The sequence below is a fragment of the Centropristis striata genome, chromosome 5, assembly GCF_030273125.1.
Source record: "Centropristis striata isolate RG_2023a ecotype Rhode Island chromosome 5, C.striata_1.0, whole genome shotgun sequence".
Lineage (NCBI taxonomy): Eukaryota > Metazoa > Chordata > Actinopteri > Perciformes > Serranidae > Centropristis > Centropristis striata.
In genome coordinates this window covers 21,422,745-21,449,464 of record NC_081521.1, presented here as the reverse complement: position 1 = coordinate 21,449,464, position 26,720 = coordinate 21,422,745, and the positions used below count along the sequence as shown (strand labels likewise).

At 38.7% G+C, this 26,720-nt stretch overlaps 1 protein-coding gene across 2 annotated transcripts; it reads right to left on the bottom strand.

Moving 5' to 3' along the window:
* Positions 1–75: 75 nt before the first annotated feature.
* Positions 76–25,476, bottom strand: dennd2c (DENN/MADD domain containing 2C). Of its 2 annotated transcripts, none has more exons than XM_059333766.1 (19): positions 25,165–25,476; positions 20,996–22,093; positions 19,057–19,181; positions 16,870–16,946; positions 16,533–16,679; positions 13,305–13,383; positions 13,014–13,058; positions 11,504–11,691; positions 10,699–10,808; positions 9,877–9,946; positions 9,146–9,223; positions 8,603–8,743; positions 5,883–6,031; positions 3,958–4,135; positions 3,431–3,472; positions 2,585–2,693; positions 2,108–2,350; positions 902–988; positions 76–824 (listed from the first exon to the last, which is right to left on the bottom strand). In XM_059333766.1, exons 2-19 carry the CDS (start codon positions 21,892–21,894, stop codon positions 793–795), a joined length of 2,799 nt encoding a protein of 932 aa, XP_059189749.1. In that variant the 5' UTR covers positions 21,895–22,093; positions 25,165–25,476; the 3' UTR covers positions 76–792. The 2 variants fall into 2 exon arrangements, with proteins under 2 accessions (XP_059189749.1, XP_059189750.1); XM_059333767.1 differs by having other exon boundaries at positions 11,504–11,688.
* Positions 25,477–26,720: the final 1,244 nt, after the last annotated feature.

The following is a 26,720-nucleotide window of genomic DNA, read 5'->3' as shown; positions in this document are numbered from 1 at the left end:
TATGTCGATTTTTGTCCGAAATGGTCAAATTTTAAAATGCCTAAAAATGCTTATTATTGTCTGTTAAATGTTGTCCTCTGGAACCCATTTATTTAATATCAGACAGATCATGCTTTAATACAAAAATATTCCAAATACTGTACACTGGTTCTCAACATTGTGCAAAATGTAAAAAAGAAATATTTACAATTCCAGTTAACAAGGAGAAAGTCAAGGACAGAAGAAAAAAAAAAACTTAATTTCAGAATGTAAATACTTGAATTGATTGATGAAGTTAACACCGTGAGATATTTTCATCAGTTAATAGACATCTACTTGATTTGAAATGTAAACAAATAGAACACAGTAAACAACTCTTTTTTTTTTTTTTTTTTTTAGAGTTTGTGCTGAAGTTAATGGAATTTTACACAGGGCCAATTTTAAACAGGTCAGATTGGAACCACCAATAATTTCCAGTTGTAAAGAACTTAGAAGTTTGATAAATCAGATTTGCATTTCCTTTGAAATGGTCACATTGTAAACAAGTTTCCAGTCAAGGAGAAAACAGTTGCAAAAGACACAGTGCCTTGTCCTCAAGGTTTTCATAAAAACAATGTAAGAAAAGAAATGGCCTTTCCAGTCTTCGTCCAATAAAAAGTGCATTGCTCTGACATGCATACATGGCTATAAGATCAACCTGGTCCTCTCACACCCAAAGTCTTCACCATCCCATTCACATCCAAACTCTTTTCCTCAACAAGTGTTCTGTTTCTGATACGTCTTTAATTGTAAAGTCAGGCTGTTGGTCCGTTCTCATTTTATTTGTAGGAGCTTCATCTTGTTTCCTGAAAAAAAGGAAAAACCATTAGCCATTGAAGAATCAAATCTGAAAGTGAAGATTTGATGAAAGAGCAATGCTTACCCAGTCCTTTGAGAAATTTGTTCACACCACTTGGCTCCGGCTCAGGGTACGACTCTAGGTACTCAGACACTCTGAGTTCAAAGAGACCTGGGAGAAAGTTGGAAATGTTTAGCCACAAGACAGAATTTGCATGCACAGAATTATTTTTATGTTTTAGGTCACGTCTGGTTTGGTATGATTGAATAACCCATTAAATTAATTAAGTGGAAACATCTGACTTCTTTTTCTCCAATTTTAATCTTTTCTATGTGTATAAGCTTTGTTTGCACAGCATTATAAGAATATTAAAAGGTGGGGACATTTTGAGCAGCAGTGACATCTAATGTATCTAAAACTCACTCATAAAAGTCATTATATTGTGAAACTCAAATGAATGACTTAGGCGAAGGTCCAAACTAACATACTATAAAGTATGCAAACAACACTACACTGGCATAAATATCCCACAATGCAATGTGGTGCTGTTGACAACATTAATAATAGATAATGGCAGGCAGCAACCAAAGCTTTTTTTTTCTATTCTACTCTAGATTTTTATTAGTTTGATACTGCTTATGGTTTTGATGTTTTCTAAGGTCATACCTCTCCAACCTGCCAGGAGGCTCTCAGGAAGTGGCATGGTAATTGCTGTTCAATTACTCAAAAGTGGGTTGAACGTGCACAAACTGAGTATTTAGTGCAGCGCTAGTTACATAAAAATGAGAAATACAAATTAAAGACTTGGTTCTAGAATTATTGAGTCAGTTATTTAAAAATATGATTTTAAAGCCCCCCTCCAGCAAGTATTCGTTCCTGTTTAATGGTTAATGTTCTCTCTCAGACAGAATTGTTAATAATCATCCATTACTCTGGCACACAGAGTTAGTTTTTCCAACTGACCAGCTATTCACAGTAGCTTGAAAGCAGCTATATGGCAATAAATCTTGTGAATTTACAGTTTATCAGACCATTTTTTCACTGTGTAGGAACACATGGTGCAAACCTCCAACACCGCAATCAAAACAGCAGACCTCAGCAACATCTACCACCGGTCGCTCAGCACCAACATAATGATAACTTTCTTTGAAAAATAAGTAATTGAAGATGTCATTCATTTCAAAATAATAGCTTTCAAACATGTCAGTGCATCTTATTTGAAGCAGAGAAAATATTCCCTATCAGATAAACCCTTATGGACTGTTGGCACGGTTGCATCAACACAATTACCTCTTCCTCCTCCCTTGCGCAGCTCTTTGTCCTGAATAAAGCCGGCGAACATCTGAGTATCCATGAAGAGCTGCAGGAACTGGCGAACTCCACGTGAGGGGTGAGATTTACGGAAGCTGTCACGCTGGAGCTCCCTGCTTCCATTGGAGGACTCGGCCATGTGCAGAGGATAGTGGCCTACCAGCTCCACGAAGAACCGCACGAAACCTTCTGACAGCAGAGAGCTCAGATCAGCCTGCAGACCTGCACAGGACACAAATGGGTTGATTACAGACTCTCAAAACTGATGAATTGTACCATAGTTTTAAGACCATCTAACTGATGTATTTGCTACAAGTTCTGGAACATGTTAAAGGCTTTGCTTACACTATGACTTAATATTGAAAACATACTTACTGTGGCTATTATTAAATAACAAAAGCATCAGATCATTAACTGCAATACACAATGGAACATGTGATGTCAGTTTATACCAACCTCCACAACTGTCTCCAGCCTCCTGCCTCAGGATATCTTCCCTCTCCTCCAGGATCTGCTGCAGAGCTGCCTGCAGTTTACTGGGCAGGATGCAGTCTTCATCCCCCAGCTGTGGCACATCACAGGAAGGGTCAACAGGAGTCACATGATGCCATTCACAAACATTCATCTAAACTGTCCCGCACACTGTCAAAACACACATTTCTGACATTTTTTTGTCCTTATAGGTACCTACAGTATTTGACTGAGAGTGTTGGATTTCTGGATGTATTGATTAAATTTAGCCAATCTGTTGTGATGAATTAACAGCTGTATATTTTTGATTAGGAATTATATTTTGTGCTGTGATGCAAAAATATTAATTTTAAATCTGCTGTACAAAAACAAACACTAATGCTGTTAAGCACTAAAGTCAGCTAATGTTGGAGTGGCAAGTCAATCACTGCATGTCCCATTAGCTTAAAGTTAATAGAGAAAAAGACTGTGCCTGAAAGATAAAGTTAAATGAAAATGTCAAATAGGAACCCAGTCAAATTAAGACGTAAATATAAGCACAAGCAAACAAAAACTAATTTGTCATTAATTAAATAGACTGACTTCTGTTGACTGACAAACCCACAGCTCTGAATCAGCTGCACAACAACCTTCGTGTTTGCATCAGGACATTTTTTGGTCTGGGATTACATCCTATATTATTTCGTGTCAGCAGCACTTGTGGGCGTAACATAATTTACCATGTCACTCTCAAAAAATTCTGCATGCAAACAAGGGACAAGTGTAGGCAAAGCCATCTTTCCCCACTGGGGCCACACCTATCATTCCCTTTATACACTGCTGTGTACACACCTGAATGACAAACTTGTCTGCACACAGATCCACTATGAGCACCTGGGAAGACAGCGAGAGGGGAAAAAATGACAGTTACTGACTGCAGGAGTTTACTGTTTCGCAACAACAGTTATAAAAAGGTGAGGTACAGTCTCTTCAGGGTGTTTCTCCACTATGACTCATACACAGTGGAAGTTACTATAGAGCCCTGACTGGTTCATTCACAATATGCAGTCAAAGGTTGGTACTAACACAACTACAGGTAAACACAATAAATTAGAATTTCATAGAAAGGTTTGTCAGTAATTCAATTCAAAAAGTGGAAATAACACATTGTATAGATCCATTACACACAGAATGAAACATGTCATGTCTTAATTTATTTGTATGTCCATCTATATGCACTCAGTACTTGGTTGGGGCTATTTGACTTGAACTACTGGAAATGGACCTTTCCATTATATTCTATATTATTGAGATGCACCTGTATGTAAACCAGTCTATTTCATTCAAATAGAACAATGACAAAACACTTGATGACCGACCTCCTCGATGGGCAGCTCCAGCAGCTCTGGCAGGCAGGGTGCCAGGACCCCAATGAGGAACGGGGTGGGGGAGCAGCTGATGTCCAGCATGCTGGCCGGTAGCACAGGCACAAATGTATGCTGCCAGGTGAAGGGGTAGAGCAGCGCCAGCACTGCATGGCTACACCGAGACAACACACTGCAGTGAACAGGGGAGGAGAGAAACACAAAAACACTATTGAGTTCTCACACAGATCATATGACACAAAGATATCAATCATAGCATGGTCACACTATTATAATGTTTTCCAGCAGGTTTTTCAAAGTGACCAATTGCAAAAGCTTTCAGCAAACAGTAACAGTAGAAAGACTCCTCCCAAAATGCATCTGGCCTATGTTCACACTGTAAGGCCCAGGTCACACTGCCTGTGTGAGCAGTGCATCTGCGTCACTGAACCTCCTGAGTTTTATTTCTGCAGCGCAGCGAGAGATCTAGAGATTCGGGGTCTCATCTATTTTTTCTGTGTGATGTGTGTGGTTCTCAGAAACCTTGCAGAATCTGTTCATTTGTTAACACAGGGCTTTAAAATCTGAAATATTTACAGGGAATTGCCGGACTCCATAACTTATTAGAATACCAGTTTAAAATTGTTGAAATATGATGGCAGAAATTAAATGATACATTCTGTTATTTCAAAGTTGATGGCAGGCAGCACAAGGGAGCCATCACTGCAGTATCTACGACTATGTCAGAGAACACTTCTTGTCCTCTTTAGATGAACATTTCTTGGATCAAAATTCAAATTCTCAAACTATTTGTTCCACTTTCACAATGTTTCATCGCTTTTGCACATACATGAAAACGATTACGTACAATTGTCTGCCGTTTCTTAAGATAAGATATTCCTTTATTGATCCCCATGGGGGAAATTCAGGTGTTGCAGAAGCACAAGTACATTACAAGTTTCTTATTTCATACTGATCAAAATGTATTATACTGGTTCTCTGTTAAATAGTCTTACCACCATAACATCTGGGCATGAGTTGGTGAACTTGACTTTCACTTTTCAAGATCAAGATCAACCACTGATCAACCAGTTCTCTATAAATAGCTCAGAGGTGCATTTGATGAACCTTGAATCGGCGAGCTTTCATAGACAGAGTACAATACTGTGTTACAACTTTTAACAAAGAAACTGTAATGCCCTAAACAGCGTTGCATGTCCAACTCTGCCTAAAAACCGTTCTCTATGTTCTGGTTAAATTACAAACAGTAAAAGGCATTAAATGTGAATCCTGTTCATTCTCTTGCAATCAGTCTCCTACATAATGGAAACTGTTGAAATTCATAGATGTCACACAGTAAAAGTGCATCCTTTGATTTTCATCACTGAAATTGATGATATTATACTGATATTGTTATATAATACCTTTTAACTTTCCTTTTACAAAATTAGCAACCATTTTATATCATATCAACTGATGATAATGTCTATTTGTTGACCTTTTTTTTAATCAGTTTTAGATTACTTTGCAGCACAGACGCTGCTTTAACATACATGCATTTAACTTTTATAATTAAAGATACAAATTTAAGTTTATTATTCAACTGAGAAATGTTCTGCCAAACAATAATCACCTTGGGATCAGGTAGGACATATTACTGTGGACCTGTGGATCCCACTGACACACTGTAAGTGATACTGGGCTGTACAAATAACCTGACTTGACTTGCCATTGGAACTTTGCCATAGCTTACCATTGAGGCCAAGGTACACAAATAAATGACTCTGGCACTGGGTCTGTGTGTTGTCATTAAGCATCGATAACAGCTGACACACATTAAGGGTAGTCTATTTTTTAAAACTGGTGATATCATTATTTTTTAAATTGGGACTATATATTTTCCTTATAAATGCTGAGGGTTAAGTGGCCCTGCAGTGTACCTGAGTTTGTCGGCGATGAAGATGACCCTCCTCTCAAGCAGAAGGGAAGCAAACACCTGCAGGAGATTCCCGACACTGAGGCACTGCAGCAGACTGTCAAAGTCCACGTGCTCCAGTCTGGAGTCCACTGGTCGGCACAAAGTCAGTACCTGGCAAAGCAACAAGATCACATGGAGTCAGATAAAGTGTAAATATAGTGGTATAACTTGTAGTTTTTTTACACTGCGTCACTCATTATCGTTTTGATATCAGGGAAAATGCTTTGGGTTCTTCGCTCCTACAGCCATCAGGCTGTCTAATTCAGAGCCAACAGACTAACTGAATTTCCCCTCGGGGATGATAAAGTAATTTTGATTTGATTTGATTATTTCTTTGAACCAATTTACAATCATCTTGGGCGGTGCTAAGCCCAAAAGGGAGTGATTGTGCCTCAGCAAAATAGATAGCAGATGGAGAGGGAAAATGCTGCGTGAGAGACTCAACCAATGGCTACATCCGGCTGTGAGTCAAACAAACCTCAGACTGCTGATACATTATCAAATTGACCATCATAACGTTTTCCTGGAACATATTAAGCTGTGATGGAGTAGAGGACGTTGAGCAAACTGTTGTCTATCATAACCTATCATAACCTCAACCACCCTCTCCACCGCTGTCACAAGGACTGCTATAGGAAGTCTTTCCTCCCACAAGCAATTAAACTGTATAACACTTCACCTCTGTCTGACAGATGACACTGGACTCTCATACAACTGCACTTACTGATTATTTATGCTTAGTATTTGGATTTGTTTGTTGTACAGTTATTTTTGGATAGTCTGTTTTTCATATTCTTTTATACTTATAATATATTGTATGGTGTGTTTGGTGTTTTAATTTTTGCTGCTACTATAACACAGTTATTTCCCAGTTTGGGATCAATGAAGTCCAACTAATTAACTAACTATCAATATGTACAACTAAATTGTGCTAAAATACATTTACATTACATCAGAATCACTAACAATCCCCCGGGGGGAATTGCTTTCATTACAGAGACTCTCTTACAGAGACAGAGCGAAAATATTAAGAATTATGAGATACATTAAATTAAATGAAATAAAATAAGAATAAAAAAAACTAAAAACAAATATACAATTTGGATACAAAGAATATACAATATGCACACAATATAATATATACATATATACAGTTATCAGAGTCCAGGTAAGTCTACTGACTGAGGGTGTCAGACTCTCTGAGGGAGGAGTTGGAGATGGACCAAATTTTGTCCAACAACATTAGTATCTTGCATCCAAAGCCAGCCCAAACATTTGTGACGGACTTTAAGTTTACATGTTTACAAACGCCTGAGACCAAATATACAAATTATAGGAAAATGAAATAGAATATTCTGTATGCCCAAATACATACATTTAATGAAATAATCTCATATTCTATGCCTGTGTTATATTGTGTCTTGTTAGCCTAAACTAACATAAATATCTTATTCATGTGACCTATTTTTTATTATGGTCCTAACACAAGCAAATCATTCCTGACCACCACCCATGGTTTTAACCCAGGGTCATTTAATCTATAACAATGATTCACTTGTATTCAAAGAACCATGGCACTCTCATTATAACTGCTGTTTATCATAAAGGTGTGATTTAATGTATAAGATGCTGTCTTTCGAAACTAATTCAGACAGTGACATTGCAGGTGACTCGATGATGAACTAGCTAATGCTGAATACGAGTTAGCAAACCTGTTAAAGTTACACTACTACACTACCAGCGCAGACTACACTCAAAAGCTAGGACAAGGTAAAGTTACCAGTGGCATTATAAGGGTCAACAGCGATGTATATATAAGTGTGCAGTGAACGGGTCGCTTGAGGCTTGTTTACAAGGGAAGTCTGTGTATGTTAAGTTCGCTTGTTTACAGTTAGCTAGCTAGTATATTCCACCCAATATTTCCACGGCATCTTATGACTCTAATGCAAGTATTAATGGATAGAGCAAATAAGTTACCTGCATTATTTGTACAAAAACAACATAACTTACCCTCCATCTGTGGAAAATATATTCACATGCATTATGAGCTTACCCAAGTGTGCGTTTCTACTTTGCTACATCCTGCAAAAACATGCCCATCCAGGTAAATAAGACCAGAAATACGTCATCGGCATATGTAGAGGCTGAAGGGTCATTATGGCAATCAAACTGAGAAGAGATCAGGTTCAGCTAGGTCACAGATTTCTTTTTTTTATTATTAAACATGTCTATAGAACAAACGTTTGTTTAAAAGGAGATAATACAAACACGGTGAGTGCCTGAAATCTTTGAATTAAGTGAAACATTTTTTCTTTTTTTGATACATCCAGGTGGAGGATGGAGTTCAGAGACACATAAGTGGAAACTTAAGTTGGCATCTTAAGAGGGGAAATACTGCAAAATCACTACTTTATTCTGTTTCAGCAGTTAGGTGGGAAGGTGAGTTTTGGGAAGGGTCATTACTTCACTTCTTGAGTCTGCAAACAGTAATGACTAAACTGATTATTGTTGACTGCTATAATACATATAGCTGTCCCAACATGAACCCTTAAAGCTGAAATAGCTATCCCTGTTGTTTACTCAGATAACCTCCCATTCTGAGTCACTCTAAGTCTGCAGAAAGGAGTGGTTAGCAGGAACAAAACTACTAATTAACATTTCCTCTTTTGGTTTCAGAGTTACCTCATTCCCAGAGCCAGGGAGGAAGCTCTTGACGGTGACTGTGCGTCCGGGGGCTGGAAAAGGGGCCTCCATCACACTGCGCATAAAAGGGTAAACCAGCGCTGGGGAGATCTCCCTGCGCCTTTCAACCTCCTCCAAAATCTTGACAGACAGAGACAGGGAAATCACCATGTGTGTGTGAAGAGAACGAGTGTTGATTACAGTACAAACAATAGAACAGAGCCAAGATGCAGCTAAGTGATATTTTCCTGGCCACATTCACACTTAGTGTTTGTAAATTTCACTTGGCCAACTGGAAAATGGGTGTGACATAAGCTGCATAGTATTTCTCTTTTGAAAAAAACACACCCAGGGATTGCTCAGGATTATCTCCTATAGTGGCTTCTTTCCATGCTAATGCATGCAAGGAGTTTCAAGGCAGAAGCTTTCAAACACTTCAAGAGGATACCCATTGAACTTTAGCAAGTCCAGCTCCTTTCATCTCCCTAGAAACATGTCTATCGGCAAAAAAGCGGGACCAGAGGCATTGTAGAGTTGCCTTACCTTTGCAAAGAGGTTGAAACAGCCCAGCTTGCTGACAATACAGTGCACCTCAGGAAGCCTTTTCCCTTTTCCAATGGGCTTAAAGACACACATAGTTTCACACGTCATAAAGCATGTAACAACAGAGATAATAATGCCAAAAAACACATCAGGTTCTCATCAGGAGCCTATTTTCCTTTTTAATGTGTTTAATAGTATTTTCAATGAGAACAGTGTCATTAGGAAGAGAGAAGAGTCTTAAGTCTAAACTTTTATGATAGCAGCAGTGAGCTTATCTACTAAGAAAACTAATGATAAAACTCCTCATGTTAGCTTTGGCCTAACTGTCTACAATAAAGATAGAATATGACCACATTACCTTCACAATAGGAACAAACACACACACACACACACACACACACACACACACACACACACACACACACACACAAAACGATAGAAAAAGTAGATATACCACATAATTTCAGCCTAAAATAATGTGTTTCGAAAATTGTCTTAAAAAGGCCCAAAGCAGCACTCCTTGTGAGGCAAAAGAAAGAGGGGAATTATGAAATTCTTCTTGCTTTCCGTCATTGATTCAGAAGTGGTTTATGGTCTGTGATTCACATGTACTGATTCACATCTCCTCCGAGATGTTGAGTAAGCATGTGGCTGGCTGCCATGTCATCACACACACAAACACAGGCGCTGGAGTCAATGATTCAGATGTTAACACATCCAAACTCACTCACCAAGATCTTACGGCAGTAACAAAACCAGCGGCTGCCATCCTCTCCAGTCAGGACAAAGGAGAAGGTCTCACTGTAAACATAAACAACATTTCAATTTACTTTATACTGCCTTAAAAATGTAAAACTGTCTATAGTTTCCTTGCAAAAATGCTAAAACCCCCCCAGATATTTTCCAGGATATACATGATGAAAAAACAAAACATCAAACAAAAAAACTATGTGGGTGATTAATATCAAGACAGTCTAATCTATGAAGATTCTACGATTCTATGAGTGTAGAGTGTATATAAACTAGCTAAATTAATGACTTTTGAATATTTCCACTACTACAGATAAGTGTTTAAAAGATAGGGAGGCAAAGTAAATTGAGATCATAACCCACATTACAACAATGAGCCATATCTGGTCAGAAAAGAAAGAGAAGAATGCCAAATGCCCCTGAGCACTCAGAGATTTAATTAGATCAGTTGAAATTTTAATGATCCCCGTGGGGAATTTGAGTTGTTGTAGCAAGAATTTATGGGTTATAGCTGAGGATATAAATAGGAAAAGAGGAAATGGGGGTAAAAAAACCAACTATTAATTAGGGTGCTGGAACTTAGCTGAATACTGTACAGGAAAGAAAAGCCAGACATTTGTTAGAGCATGTGAAATTACCGTACATAATCATACAGACAACAAAAGAAAATACCAGCATAAAAGAAAAAAAAATACAGTGTCATGTTACTATTGTGTCATTGTCACAGCCATTGAGATCCAGTTACATCTGTGTACTGTAAAAATAGCATGCTTTAGAAATATTACTGGAGTGTGTGTGCAGACCTTGGCCCATGTGAAGAGGGTTTCCAGTCCTGTGAGTCGGGGAAGCAGAACTTGGGAATGACCTTCAGCTGATCCTCCGCCTCTCTGGAGAGCCGGGATGACTTCTCAAACTGAAACAGAGGAGCTACAGTTACAGCACTGGTTCTCCAGGAGGACCCAGGTGAAATCAGCAGTAATTTAATTGCATTATAATATAATTTAATAGAACTTATCTTAATTAAATATGAAATAGTAAAAATGACTCATGCAAGGTAAGGGAATACACTTTCAAATCTGACTGGGCCCCAATTCTCAAGCTTCAACTATCTTATCAGTGTCTCCCATTTCACATAATTCCATTGTGTTTTATGATTGTCTTTTGTGAATATAAACACTGAACTGAACTTTTACTTGTCCTGAGCATTTTTGCCTAATCACTTGTTCAAAGTCACTACCAAATATCTTCCCATTTAGATGCCTGAAACAAAACCTTTTCTTAAGAAAAAATGGCCAAATTTTATCATCACAACAACATAACAATATTTTGAAGTAACTAAAAATAAAATAATAATAATAATAATAATAATCAGGAAAAACCAAAACCAACAACATCTTCATGAAAGCTCTTGAAAAAAATCCCCTTGAAATGATTCCTCATCACAATATAGAAATAATGTTCTTTAATTTTTGCCAAACAAGATCATATTTGGGGCATGAAATTGTCCTAATTGCACAAAGTACCATTCAGTTAAAGCACAATGATCAAAGAACAGGTCTGTCCTTTGCCTACAAAAAGGGTGGGGTTATGTTAAAAGCTCCTTCTAACCAGTTTGGGGAACTGCTGTGTGATTTCAGGCGAGTAAGTGTTTCCTGGGGAGCCTTTTCTCAGCGACACCACCACAAAGATCTGGAAAAGCTGCTGCTGCTGCAGCTGGATCAGGTCTCTCTCCAGGGTGCGGTAGCCTGGCCGACGTTTCAGTGTAGACTGGATGTAAACTGATCTCCTGGAGCCTGCTGGACACCACACAATGAGACTATATGGTGAATGCTTGTCCTGGTACAAATCCCACCCAGCAGCACACTGGAGCAATATGAGGCATTTTAAGATCAATATACAGGATAATTGTGAAGTTAACTTAGATTACACAGAGATTACAGAGTATCCAAAACAATGTTTATGGATATCATGTAGTCTGAATGTTACAGCAGTGGTATTATTTTAGTTAAAACAACATTTCCTAGCAGCCTCATTGTTATTGCAAAGATGATATTGCTTGAATGTGCCTTTGTTTTAATTGACTTTCCTTGGGAGGCTAAAAAATCTGTACTATTCCTTTAAGGATGATAACATCAGTCAGTCAACCACTTTGGTCCAGAGTAATACATCTGAAGAAATATTGTATTAGATGAATTTACATAAAATCTGTTACCAACAAATGTTCCCCAGATGATGAAATGTAATAACTTTGGTGAATCTAGAAATGTTCTAGTGAATCTGCAAAAGTTTTATTCTGTCAAAAACTTTGGTTTACGGCCAAATACCTGCAAAACTGATATCCCCATTAGCTCAGATCAGCTGTACTTATTGAACATCAGTATGTTGTTATTTTGATTTGTTTTGAATGTTGTCAACTAGCTCAAAGCTTCTTAGGGCCCAAGTACAGCCTCACAGAGCTGCTAGCATGGTTGTAGACGATGAACAGAGATACAGCAGATCCTCACATTGGATGGGCTAAAACCAGTAAGCACTTGGTATCTTTTTATTAGTAAATGACCAGTTGTTTCATCACGTATAATCAGGTTTTTCTCCCACTATGGTTGTTTGTCACTTGATTGGACAGAAATATGTATTATGGTTGGCATTAACAATAACTTAAGAGCCATACTAACTTCCTGGAGCAAATAAATTCTCCAGAGATGCTATGAATCTTTCTTTTGTTTTAAGCTGCTACATGTCAAAAATAAATACCGACTGTCAAAACTAAGACTTCATTTATCTAAACATTAAAGGCATTCTATGCAGGAATTGCCGCTCACAGTTTTGTTTCATTTTGCCTCGCTATGTTTGCAATTTTTTTCTGCGCTGTGTATTTGCTTGGCTTTATGCACAATGGGTGAGGCCCAGAAATGTCCCAAACACAGCAAAATGAAAAGAATCAAGAAAATTAAAGCAGATGGCAGGGTCTCTGCAGCCACAGACATCACAACTCACATCTTTTGGGTCATAAGTGATGATTGAGAGGAACCATTTTTGTATGTTTACAGCTGTTAAAAACTGCTTAAAAACCAGACTTAACATAAAGGGACGTCTCAGACAAACATCACTATGGTAATACCTTTTGTGTTGTCCTCAGGGTCACTCTCTGTCCCACTGGTGTCCTCTTTTGAAATGAATTAGAGGAGAGAGAGATTAGGGAGAAGCAGAGGAATGGAAAAGACTTGAGAAGCCATAATCAGATGCAGACAGTCAGCCTTTGTTTCATAATCAGCGGCTTCGCCTGCTGCAGCTGGCCGTGTGTACCATCAAAAGCTGGGTATTTCCACCAAGAGGCTCAACTTAATCTTATTGAAGTGTTGATGTGAGTGACATTTGGGAATCTGTGACAGTCTATGCGCGTGTGCTTTACCTCGAACTGAGACTCCTTGGTTCTTTACTCTTTTCCTCCCTCGCTTGTCGTCAAAGATGGTCTCAATCTTGTTGACGTACTGTGTAGTAGAACACACACAGGTACTTGTCATCCCCGTAATTTCACAGCCATTATAGAATCATGATTACAGGGAATCATGATATAACAACCACTAAGTACATAATTGTATTATAGATTTTCAGCATTTTTCAACCTCACATTCCTGCATTCTTCTTGTTAATGCCCTCACAAAACACAGTTAAATATCTATGCACAGAGTTTTGGGCTCAACACATAAACAGACACTCACAGGAAGCTGAAAGTTATCTTTAAGAGGACACAGTGTACTGCCAGTTGAGGAGTCAAACTTGTATGACAGTGTATTGAAAGAGTAAAAATCCCCTGCTAAGATAATGGTACTGTTGTTAAGCAGAAAAACGCATAATGATGTGTTATTATGCCTTTGCCCATTTTTTGTGTTTTACCATCAAAGAAAGTGATCTAAAAAAGTTTAAAGGACAGCATTACAACTAAATGTTATGTTTTATCATTACTGTTTTGTTGGTCTGCTGGCTTTGAGGCGATAAGTCAACTGATTGGTTGTTTTGGTCTTAGTCAACTAAGATTTATTTAGGCAAGGCAAGTTTATTGGTATAGCACCTTTCAACAACAGGGCAATTCAAAGTGCTTTACACAAAACATAAAAGCGTTTAAAAGAGACATATATAAAATGACATTCAAATATAAAAATGTAAGGCAAATAAAATATTTAGGAAAAAAATATAAAAGTAGATTCAAATATTACATTTTAAAATGGAAAGCGAGCTGATAAAAAACATTTTAAATATCAAAGGAATAAAAGTTACAGTGCAGTAAAGGTAGACAGAAACGTATTTAGTCTTGATTTAAATGAGCTGAGAGTTGCAGCAGACCTGCAACTCTGGGAGTTTGTTCCAGATATGTGGTGCATAAAAACTGAACACTGCCTCTCCAGGTTTAGTTTTAAATCTGGGAACACAGAGCAGACCAGTCCCTGATGCCCAGTTCTAAACTGGTTCAGAACCTACCTTCAGGACAGACAGTTTTACGTTTCCATCGGTGAATTTCATTCAAACAAAATGAACATTACATGCGGGGTACCACAAGGGTCAATTCTAGGACCACTACTGTTTAATCTCTACATGCTTCCACTCTCACATGTCATACGCAAACATAAAATAAGTTATCATAATTATGCAGATGATTCACAACTTTACATTTCACTACACCCCGATGACCTATCACCCATAACATCCCTCACTCAGTGTATCAAAGACATTAATCAATGGATGTCACACAATTTTTTACAACTAAACAAAGACAAAACAGAAATACTCATCTTTGGTGCACAGGCTCATAGACTGAAAATTGCAGCACACCTCAACTCTCTCTCCCTTGACAGCAAAACTGAAGCAAGAAATCTGGGTGTAATTATCGACAGCAATTTAAATTTCAGAAGTCATATCAACCACATCACCAGATCATCTTTCTACCATCTCAAAAATATCTCTAAATTGAGAGGCTTTCTGTCAAAATCTGACTCAGAAAAATTAATCCACGCATTTATAACAAGTAGACTAGATTACTGTAATGGTTTATTCACTGGAATCTCCAAATCAAGCATTCAAAGGTTACAACTAATTCAAAATGCAGCTGCACGTATTCTCACTGGCACCAAGAAATATCAACACATCACACCCGTTCTTAAGTCCTTGCATTGGTTACCCGTTAGAACAAGAATTGATTTCAAAATACTGCTCCTGGTTTATAAAGCACAACACGGCCTTGCACCTCAGTACATCACAGATATGCTCATCACCTACACCCCAGCAAGAACACTTCGGTCAACAGGCAGTGGCAACTTACTCATCCCTCACACCAGATCCAAAGAAGGAGAAGCAGCTTTTAGTGTTTATGCCCCAAGAAAGTGGAACACCCTGCCTGACACAGTTAAACTTGCCACATCAGTAGCCATTTTTAAAAACAGATTAAAAACCTATCTTTTCTCTACAGCATTTGGTTGAATTGTGTGCATGTGTGGTTGTGGGAGTGGGTGCACATGTGTGAGTAAGTAAGTGTATATGTGGTGAATATGGCATGGCTTGTCTACCTGCACTCTTCAATTAATTTGTAATCGATTTGTTTGATTTTTCTGTGTTTTTTGTTGTTGTTGTTGTTTTAAACTGTAATTATGTGTATTGTGAAGCACATTGAGTCTGCCTTGTGCATGAAATGCGCTCTATAAATAAAGTTGAATTGAATTGAATTGAATTGATGATCTGAGAGTTCTGGGTGGTTCATAGCCAAGCAGAAGATCAGAAATGTATTTCAGCCATAAACCATTCAGTGCTTTGTAGACCAACAATAGTATTTTTAAATCAATTCTTTGACAGACAGGAATCCAAGGTAAGGACCTCAGAACTGGAGTAATATGATCTACTTTTTTGGTCTTAGTCAGGATTTAGTTGAAGTCTTTTTTTTTTCATGCTGTATAAAACTTGATTGCAAAAAATGTATGAGCACATATCTGGTAAACACAAAAGGTTTAAAGCAGTGCTCCTGCATGACTGTTTGTGGAGAAACTCAGTTGTAAAGATCTGTTGATTAAATCAACCAATTGACAAAATCTTACAAGTGTTAGTCGACTAAGCTTGGTTGAGGACAGCCCTACTATTCTAGCTATTTATTCTAACAAATAAAGTTACATAATGGAAAAAAAAACAGGTCAACAAAGACATCTAGCTAAATTCCATCCACAAATAGCTCTGATTGTCAAACCTGCTGGTACACAGAGCACAAGTGTCATGGAGGGTTTCAAGCTATAATTCTTTTGCAGTCATCCTCTTAACAGAAATCTATGTTACACCTCGGTTTAGTTATTGTACCTCATCAAAGTCCCTCAGTGTCGCCGCTCTTCCCTCTGCCATGAGTCGTATGTTCAAATTCATGTGCTCTATCTGAATTGTCATGGAGCATTCTTACATGTTGCTCTACCACTATCTATTGCTTTCAGCGTCCTCTCCTTCCTGCTCGACAAGTCACGCCCCCTTCTGTGCTTTCCAACGTGACAAATGATTCACCATTCAGTAGAGTGCATAACACTTAGTTTGTCTAGCATAGGGCATTGTAAAAAAGACAAAACCTCTCAGTCAGCCAATGTATCTGAATACAATGACTAATATAATTTACCTGAGGTGGCCGCTGTATTTTCTGAGTGCTTGCACGTCGGGGTGTAACTGATTTTGGAGCGAGTGTTGTGGATTTGGATGGCGTTTGGAACTTCTTCCCCTGCACTTTGCTAGTGTAGCCTTGCAACGTTTGGGGTTTAGGAGGCAGCTGGAAGACAAGAAGTGTGGAGTCACAGCTTGGTTTTAGGTAATTACATGGTATCATCAAACTACAATACTTCCTCCTTCCTTCCCAAGAATCTCAGGTTAGGCAGGGCTCATTTGATACATCCGTTAACAACTAATGAAAGCACTTGTGGAGTTTGAAAAGGAGACATAATTGGTATATCTTTCAGTACCTTTGGGCGGCTTGCAATAGGGAGACACATGGGAGATAGCTTGACATCCTCATAGGGGTTATCTCTGGTCGCTTCACCTGGGGGAGGAGAGAGTGATGGGAGAGATAAAACAGGCTGACTGGATGATTCATGAGATAAATATTTCACCACACCAAATGCTTACTACATAAGCAAATTAATCATAGTTCCAAATCATTTCCATTGCCACTTCAGTGAATATTGATACGTAAAGGTCAGGGACTAGCAAATACTTCAATTATTAATTAAATAGTAAATTACTATCATGATTAATCATTCTGCCCATAAATATTTAGCCAGGTATCGCTGGACGAATTTGCAAATGTGTATTAGTCTGGAACCACCAAGTTAATTTTTGATTTTAAGGGTTGTTATAAGCAAGCACATAATGAAAAGGATAAACCTACAACCAATCTCAGCAATAAATGCTGACCGCCCCCCCCCCCAACAAATCATAGCAACAAAAGGTATGACTTCGCGCTCAGTGACACATAAGTTAAGTTCGTAAGTTGGGGCTGTGGGTCCGTTTTAAAACAGAAAAATACAGCGGCCTGGTCACAAACAGTCTCAAGTTACAAATTAACAATACAACAAAATGTGTTCCTGAAACATTTGAGGAGAAAAAAACAGCTTCATATTTAATCAGCACTGTATAGTTTGTAAGTAAGTAGTAGTAACAGACTGATCTAAGTTTGGTGAGATTGGCTGGACAACAGTCAGCAGAGGTGGGACCAAATCATTGTTTTGCAAGTCACAAGTAAGTCTCAAGTCTTTGCCCTCAAGTCCAGAGTCAAGTCCCAAGTCAAGACAGCAAAGTCCCGAGTCAAGTCCCAAGTTCTACAGTTTGAGTTTCGAGTAATTTTAACAACAGAGTTATAATATTTACACAGATCATGTATGCCGTTTTTTGATAGTTCTTCTTCATTGGTTGTCCTGCAATTTGATTGGATTGATGATGTCGGATCAAAACAACGTGGATCGAATTTGATTGGATGTGGTGCCAACAGCACACATCACACACACACAGACAGACACAGTGAGAGATGCACACATTTAAACTAAGAAAGATAGAGCGGTCCTTAGTAACGTACTTCTTAACCTTTGTGTTTTAGGGGAAAGTAGTCTTTTCAAGTCAAAAGGCTCAAGACCAAGTGAAGTCACAAGTTATTAGTCCAAGTCGAGTTGCAAGTCTCTTTACATTTAATCAAGTTTAGTCAAAAGTCATCAAATTCATCACTTGAGTCTGACTCCAGTCCAAGTCATGTAACTCGAGTCCACACCTCTGCCAGTCAGTGTATCAAATCATCAGCCCCATATGAGATAAAGTGTTGTGAGTGGACCAGCGAAGGCCAGGCCCTCTGGAAATTATTCTGAATGATAAGAGCATCTGCCAGAGCAAGAGGATTGACTGGTTTCCAGGCTACATAATAGCGAAAGATGCTGTGTATAATTATGCAAGGACCAAGGTAGTGATGTTTCAGATCCATCAACAGTCCAAACCCCAAATATATTCAGTTTAATATCAGATATAACAAAGAAAAGCACATGTGAAAAGCTGCAATTTGCAATGTCAATTATTTTTTGCTTAAAAATTACTTGATTGAATTGATTATCAAAATAGCCAAATATTTTTCAGTTGATCAGTACACCTCCAAGTACAGATACATTCAATGTCACTGCACTACAATGTGTCTAGTTTCTACCATTGGAGGTTACTAAACTGCAATGGCTTATGCAGATGCTTTCTGTCCAAAAAAGCAATATTTTTTTTATTACCTGTCCTGATTTATTACAAATCACTGTATCCATCTTGAATATAACTCTCAAAATGTCACAATATTCCAGAAACTGTGAGACCTGTGGGGAATCAGGAGTAGGAAACAGGCCCCTTTCCCAAATGCTCTACAATTACTTTTCCTGATTGTTTCACTAGTCCTCTATGTAATTGTAATATATTAAGTTCTAAATAGGGAAATTAAAGTATCGGAACTGTACCAGGCACCCAACAGTCTTTATGATATCCTGTCTTTGTCTAGTTTTAAACAAAACCTGTTCTATGTTAAGTGGTTTTAAAATACATGACAGCCAGACAGTCAGTGTAATGATCAAAAGCTCCAGAAGTTCATTCACATCATCATCAGCTTATATGACACAGGGAGTTTAACTTACAAACGATGTCCTCATAAATATTGTCGTCAGAGTAGGCATGGTAGAGGCCTGAGTGTCTATCCTCGCCTCCCAGTGTGCCTTGTTTCGCCGTCAGACGCGCCGCATCCTCATACTCAAAGGACTTCCTGTGGCAGGGAGGGAAGGGAAGGAGAGGCAGTGAAAAGAGAGGCCTGGATGCTGTCCTAAAGATAGCCACCATGCTATTGTCTCACTCTATTGTCTTTTGTTCAGTCAGCGTCCCGCCACAAAATTCCTTATGTTGATATCAAATACAGCAAGACACAGAGAGTGTGATAAACTTTCATGAAAGGAAATGACTGAGCATATGGCACAAAAGGGTTTTTTTTAAAGCAAAACCAGGAAAAGACTATGACAAGATTTCGACACAGATAGCAGTTGGCAATATAACAATGCCAGCTGTCCTAGTAAAAATTAGGTCACAGTGCAACTCCACTGAAAATGAAGATATGGCTTCATTTTATTTTATGTTTTTTTATATGTACTTTTTTAAGTTGTATCACTAATGCACATGAGTGCTGAAACAGAGACTGTTAAAGCAGTCACAGTTCAGTGTGATGTAATACCGATTCCCATGGAGGAATTTCATAATACACTGAAATGAATGACAGTTAGAGACAGACTCTGAGGTTGGTAAACAAGGAGACCTGTAGGATCATGTTAACTGTGTGTAGACATGGCAGACAGGGTATTGACTTCAACAAACGATAAAAGTGTGGACCACACACTTGCAACTTAAGAGGTATAATGGCAATACTGTACTGTAGGTATTTTTATGGTATAAAAGAGTATGCTTAATAAAATATAACTTAAAGCAAGTGCTGCAAGATTTGGCTACTTTTAATGAATTGATTGGGCTAAAATTGTGATAATTTGGCTATCTTTTTGTACCATTTGGGCAGTTTCCCACACTAAAAGTCACGTTTTATTCCTATAACCGGCCTCTACTCTCCATGAGTAGTATGACTGAAATTGACAGGGCTCTGAGTTTAATGACTGATAAATATATTCTCTATATATTCTAATAAAGCTGGGTTCATGAACTTATATTCATATACACAATATGCCCCACCCTACCAGCTTTAAATTTGAAAACCAACCTCATAAATACTTATTTAGCTGCCAGTTTATTGGGTACATTGTGTTAAAACGAATGCGGTCCAATAAAAAGCACTGCAACACATCCAACCTTTTTGAAGGTTATAATGTTCCGTTTCAGAGAGGTGCTAATTCAACTGTATGGTTATTTCTTAGTGTGTAGTTTGTTGTGCAGTTGAACCGCATGGCATTATACTGACAGGTGTTTCCATTATTTTGCCCATCCCATTCATGTAAATGAAAGTAAGTTAAATAACAGACTCAAAGGTCAAAAATATTATGAGGCTTAAAGTGTTTTTGTTTTTTAAATTTTGAATTAAAAAGTGTGATGATCAATCAACAAGTTCTAGACAATGTTTAGATGACAGTTACAGAGAAAAGTCACCTATTAAGTCCTGAGCTAAATGTATACATGGGTACCAAGTTATGTCTTGTTTTGCTTTACATTTGTGAAAGAGCGAGTATGAGAGTGCGAGTGTGTGCATGTCTGTAGAAGATGACCCTGGACCTGTGGCTAGTGAGGAACTAGGCCACATCCAGACAATAGAGAACAACACTGCCAGATATCATGTGACATCACACCTGGACCCCAGCCAACAATTAGACTTGGTATCCTCCACAAAACTCCCATAAAAACACTGCTGATTCTCAACAGAATCTCTGTTTAGTGGAAAGCAGAATGTTTCATGTTATTCTATCAGCAGGAGCTGTTTTCTTAAAAAAATGGTTGGATAAAATAAAGCACTGCAAGAAATCCCATTCCCTTTCAATTTGTATTAATGTTTTCAAGTTAATGTGCTATGCTTTTAGTGCATTGCCTCACCTGTTCTTTTTATGCCTTGAAAGCCCATTGGTATTTCCTACTGGACACGGAGGAGGTGGGAAGCTGGGTGGGTGGGCCACCCTCCTACTCCTCGTGTTGGAGTGGTTCTTATGAGGGGCTCTGCTGTCTGTGTTCCCTGTGTTGTTGTTGTTGGCTCCCTGATACTGGAATGTCCGCAGAGGTTTGGGAGGAGGCTGGGCTTCACCTGAAGACTCCCTGCCTTTCTCCCACAGCAGCCTGTCCCCCTCAAGTTTGCGCCAGAAACCCCGCGAAGTGTAGAAGTTTCCAGCAGGCATGTTGTCTTCTTGGTCGTCAGTTGATAGAGGTAGAAGTTTAGAAACTACTTCAACATCCAAGATGCAATTTGTTTTTTGGTTGCCATTGGCAGTGAAGATTTGTTTACCTGTAGAGTAAACTGTGTTAGCCTCCACTTTGGGAGATTCAAATGTTTGTGCTGTAAGTGGTTTATTTCCTGGGGTTGTGGTTGAAAATTGAGTGGAACATTTCTGAAGAGGTTCTGACTTCCTACTAACCACACCATGTCCAGCTTGTGCTGGGGATTCCCGAAAATCTGAGTCCAAGCTCTTAGCTTTGGCGAGGCTGGGTTTTGCCTGAAGCCTCCCTCTCGATCCCTGATTGGAACATCCGTTGCCCAGAACATCTCCCGACAGACTCCGGGATACGGTCGAAGGATGTGCTTTCACCCCGGCGGCATCCTGGCTGCTGCCCTGCTGGCTGCGACCTTCCCACTGGGAGATCTTCTCCCTGATGCTAATGCTCTGCTCCTGAGCAGACGGCCTCCCTGACTGCCGGCCCTGCCGAGCCACAGTGGCTCCTTTCTGCAGGCGATCGACTTCACCGCCTCCTCGCCTGCCCTGCTCTAGCCTCAGAGCCAGCATGTTGAGAGGGGGCAAGTGAATGCATCGGGGATATCCTCAAAACGACAGACAGGCAAAGCCACGTAATCTGTGGCCAATTAATCCAGAAATAATAAGTAAAAGCAGGAGTGTCACGAGGTTTATGGTTGTAATAAATCCTTTATGCGTCTTCTTGTGCTAGCAGAGTGTCATTTCCGCCTTGTCTCTTTTTGTAAACAACCTAAAAAGAAGGCAAGACACAAAAATTACTCATCAATCACTGCACTTAAAAACAAGTCCAGACAGCACATGGCAGGGTCAAAGGGAGGAAGAGACATAGAGATGGTCAGGAAGGACGTGCTATGTCAAGGTTGGTTTCCAAAAATAAATCTGGTAAGAATAAGGAAAGCCAGTGACAGGAACAAGGTTACCACAATTTTTGGCTGTTGTGTGTCTGTGTCTTGAGCTGCCCCAACCCTCCTCAAGCCCCAGGGGAATTCTGTGTTCTTTGTAGCTGTCGCTCTAAACCGCAAGGCTGGCTAAATATGAAATGCCAGCCATACAGCAAAGCATTAAATCTAATTTAGTATTCTTGCCAAAGCTATCTCTCAGATGACTGGGAAGAATGCGCATTTTAGACAATTTCAAAGAGCTTTAGAGACAAGAAAACACATGACTCTCAAGGCGTATAGTAAAGAGCGAGCGACAATTAGGTGAATTATTGAAAACATTTTAACCGCACCTATCTACGCAGTGGAATAAAAGATCCTCAAAAGGTTTAGCCATTTATCAGATGCAAGATAAAAACATACAGAATTATAGAATCTGATTATCCTTTTGCTAGGATTAGAATAGGTATGATAGAGCTATAATTTCTGGTCTTGCTCCCTCTCTCCAAATGCTATCAAACACTGAGAACTGATGCAAAGTTCTGCACTGGCATCCATCCAGACTCATATGCCCTGAGTCGACATCAATGCAGTCACTGTGCAGCTCCTGGCTTGCTGGAACCAAACCATTTGGACACGTTGCACATTAGGACCGAGGCTGAGAGAATGTGGAGTAGGGGAGACATGGTAAAATTCCACTGACTGCACAGCTCATGATCATAATAACTCTATGAGCTGCATTCCTGCAGAGTTGTACAAGAGGGTGGCGGGGTGGGGGGGTCGGGGAATAAATTTAACTAGAGACAGTCGGTCAGTCAGTCTTGCAAGTGACGCCTTTGTTTGGTTTGACCTAAATCAAATGTATGTGTATGCACTGGAATGCTGCTCGATCATTACCAGACCATGCAATGACAATGCGACTCCAAAACTGACCCACTTGCATTATTTGTCTGTGTGCGGTATGTTGTACAGGAAGGCATGAGTTGCACTTCCTGAACTGCAGGAAGAAGGATCAGCAGACTGTCCATAATTATGGTGTGGAGAGATTTTGCACCCAGTGGAAACCACTGATTTGAGTTATTTTGGATCATCTATATTCAGATCCTGTGACGGTAATCAAACACTGTCTTTGAAATGCAGTAAATCCAGAAATACGCCAGCTACTAACCGGTTACAGTAACATTTGAAAACATGTCTAAAACTGTCAGCTCCCCAGGATATACAGTCAAAATTAAATGTTATTGCCAGTGAGGCACACCACGAGGTGCTATCAAGTGACAAAGCTAAGGCGTCAAAATTAATTTGACTGACATTTATTAGGGTCAGACTGTCAGCTCTGCAGAAAGGTATCCCTAGATTTTCTAGTGAAACTCACTGACACATCTAAGTAGAAACCAGACAGAGGACCCATAAAGCCCAAATACCCCGTCATCACTTGGCAGGTAAATCAAACCTAATTGCACCTTCACAACCACGACTAAACGCCCTCCTTAAGAAGTGTGGCATGACACAACATGTTGTAGGTGAGGTATTGTACAACAGTGGTTCACCCTCAACAGTGACAGTTAAAGCTATAATGGAAGAAAAATGTGGGTCTGCTAAATGCCAGAGTAAAAGGACACACCAGGATTAAGTGCCTGAAAATGACTGATTCATCACCAGCCACCAGAACAGTTTGTGTGCAACCAAAAAGATTCATTTGACAGCACTGTGAGTGATAGACACTTTAACACGGCAAGTTCCATCATTTGTTGCCATTTTTCGTGGATATTATTTGCTGAAAATGTCTCCAAAATATCTTATACACTCAAGACTTGTTTTGTCTGAGTGTTTCTGGTGTTGATTTGACTGTTTTAAGTGGGGGGTTAGTGCAATATACTTCTCAAATGCTTTTAATTATAGTCAGTTATTCATTAACTCAACTGCTTTTCCTACAGTTGACAACACCTGCAGAAGATTTCCATACAGTCGCTGTACTCCCTGCATTGAAGTTCAGTGACCTTAGCCAACTCTGCGACCTGAATAATAATTCTTGGTATTGCTGCATAACATGTGCAGATAATAAATTACTTAACTGCAGAAAAATGAGAATAGATGCAGGAGTAGAAAACAAATTAGCCTCTGCAAATCGGCATTCTACAAAGAAATACGAATTCAAAGCTTTTACTTTAAAATAGCAGTTTTTCATGTAGTGCATTACTTAGTGGTTGTTTGTTATTATGTGTCCTCAGTTTTGTATGTAAATTGAATCATTCGTTCCAAGTAATATTCACTAAACCAGTTCATTGGCTTAATCAGTTGATATTTCCAAGTAAAATGTAATTGAGGGACATCAGTGAATCTGAAATTTACTTGTGTATTTTCATTTAAAAAAATAAGTGGTTATGTTAAATAATTATTACTTAGAAACAGCCTGAGTAAAGATTACAAACACTTTATGTGTGGAAAAACTTGCCTAGCTTATTTAAAGTAAATGTCACTCCAATTTTTTTCAGTGTAGTAAACTGCTCGCTTCCTACCGCCACCAGTTTCAGCTGTCTGTTGGATGGGCGATACAGGATATATGCTACGTTTTTGTTACCTCTGGAGATTTAAATTGCACTATAAAGTAGAGTTTAACGCACGGGGTAACGTTAAATAAAATGTGTTTGATACTTAAATTGAACTATAACTATGACTTTTCACTGTAGGGGGAAAACCGCAAGTATTGTGGGGAAATAGTTGAGCTAACTGCACATTTTATGGACAGCAAGCTAGGTAATGTTAAATTACTGGAGGAAGCCAAAACACCCGTAAACTCATTTATTGCAAGCTCGCGTTTAGTTAACGGTAGAAGATAAAGTCAGAAGAGTTGTGCGATATCAAAACAACACTAACGTTGGCACACTAACACCACATGGGAAGATGTACAAACCGCACTTACCTCTAGCAGTTTAAAATGACGAGAAAAACTAATGTTCTTTCCTCATTTTCCTTTCGATAAAATAAAAAACAATTAAAATCCGAGTCGCATCGCTCACACCGGAGAGGTTTGCAGTCTGATTCAGCCGTCGAAGTCCGCGGACAGTTATTAGTTACTAATTACCATTATAAAAATGACTTTTATGAGACATACAAACGTCTCTCTTATACAACATAACAACACACAACAACAAAGAAAGTGTCCATATAGCAGAGAAAAATAAAGCAGAACACTCCTCGGCCTCCCTCAGGACGGTTAGCTAGTGTCAAGTCAGAAAGAAAATGTAGGACTTCCGGTTACAACTTCCAAAATAATATCCTTAGTAGACTAAAGCACTGTTTAAAGTTGTCCGACGTTTTATTAACTTTTAAAACGAAATTAGTTGTATCTTTGCGTTTGAAATCTCCGTTTTGTATTATTTCCATTTCGATATTTTTATCAACATACTTTCAGAGTTCATCTGTCTGTATGTTGTAAAATTATATGCAAATGTGGTGGTAGGGGGTATTCTGGTTTAGTGTCTTAATATGTGATGATTAGCATATTACCTGCCACTGAAGCTTGGGAAGGCCTAAATTCCCATTGTATGTCAAATGGGAAGGGGAAGACGAGAAAAAAATATGAAAAAAATTGTAGATTTCAATCTGCTACATCACAATCAATAGAGGACAATGGTTTACAGCACACAGTGTTGTAGTCTAGTAAAAAAAAGTACACATCAATTCAAGGTAAACCGGCACTGCTGGAGGTGATCAACAATAGTTGGTGGTTATGCCTTTTAATTCGATTTATATTTATTTATTTATTTTTTAAACAGAAATTCAATTTACCGTAAACTAATTTCATGTATTTTTTTTATTTTTTATAATTTAGCTACTTTAATTTTCTAGGCAAATCATTCAATTTCCGGTTGTACTGTGTGTTTCTGTGGAGCTTGACGCAGCTGTGACTGTGAGAAAGTTTGGTTGAATCCTCCCGATCCAAGAGGGAAGACGTCATCACATCAACTCCTGCAGCTGTCAACGATGAATAAATACTGTTGTCTTCAAGTGTCCTGGGAAATATAGATACTGTTTTATGAGCTGCACCTGCGCGCATCCACGAGTAAATTAATATGACGGGGACTTAAATTTAATTTATAAAGTAAGAAGATAAAATGTGATGTTTTGGTGCTGGAAAGTGCCGAAACTGTTGTGAAAACACACTGTAACTTTGATGTGTTTATTCAGTTCACCTAACTCCAACTAATTTCAAAGTCAATTTAATGTCTATTTTGCAGCAGGTGCTATTTATAAGCAGAATTTTGAAAATATACATCGACGCATATTCTACATAGTTCAGTTATTTCAGACAATTGCCATGGTAAATAGCACATATTGGAAGGCTCTGTCAATAACTAATGGTAAATGTGATGCATTTTCCAAGCACAGTCTAAATCTGCATACATTTGCATGACTCTTGCACATTTCCTCTTTCACTCTGATGATACAGCTAAATATCTATAGAGTTGAAGTAAA

Coding starts and splice junctions, on each gene's coding strand:
- dennd2c (XM_059333766.1), bottom strand. CDS start 21,894: ATGCTGGCTCTGAGGCTAGAGCAGGGCAGGCGAGGAGGCGGTGAAGTC. Junction 16,680..16,869: donor CTATTGCAAGCCGCCCAAAG/GTACTGAAAGAT, acceptor CTTGTCTTCCAG/CTGCCTCCTAAACCCCAAAC. Junction 4,136..5,882: donor TTCATCGCCGACAAACTCAG/GTACACTGCAGG, acceptor TGTTCACTGCAG/TGTGTTGTCTCGGTGTAGCC.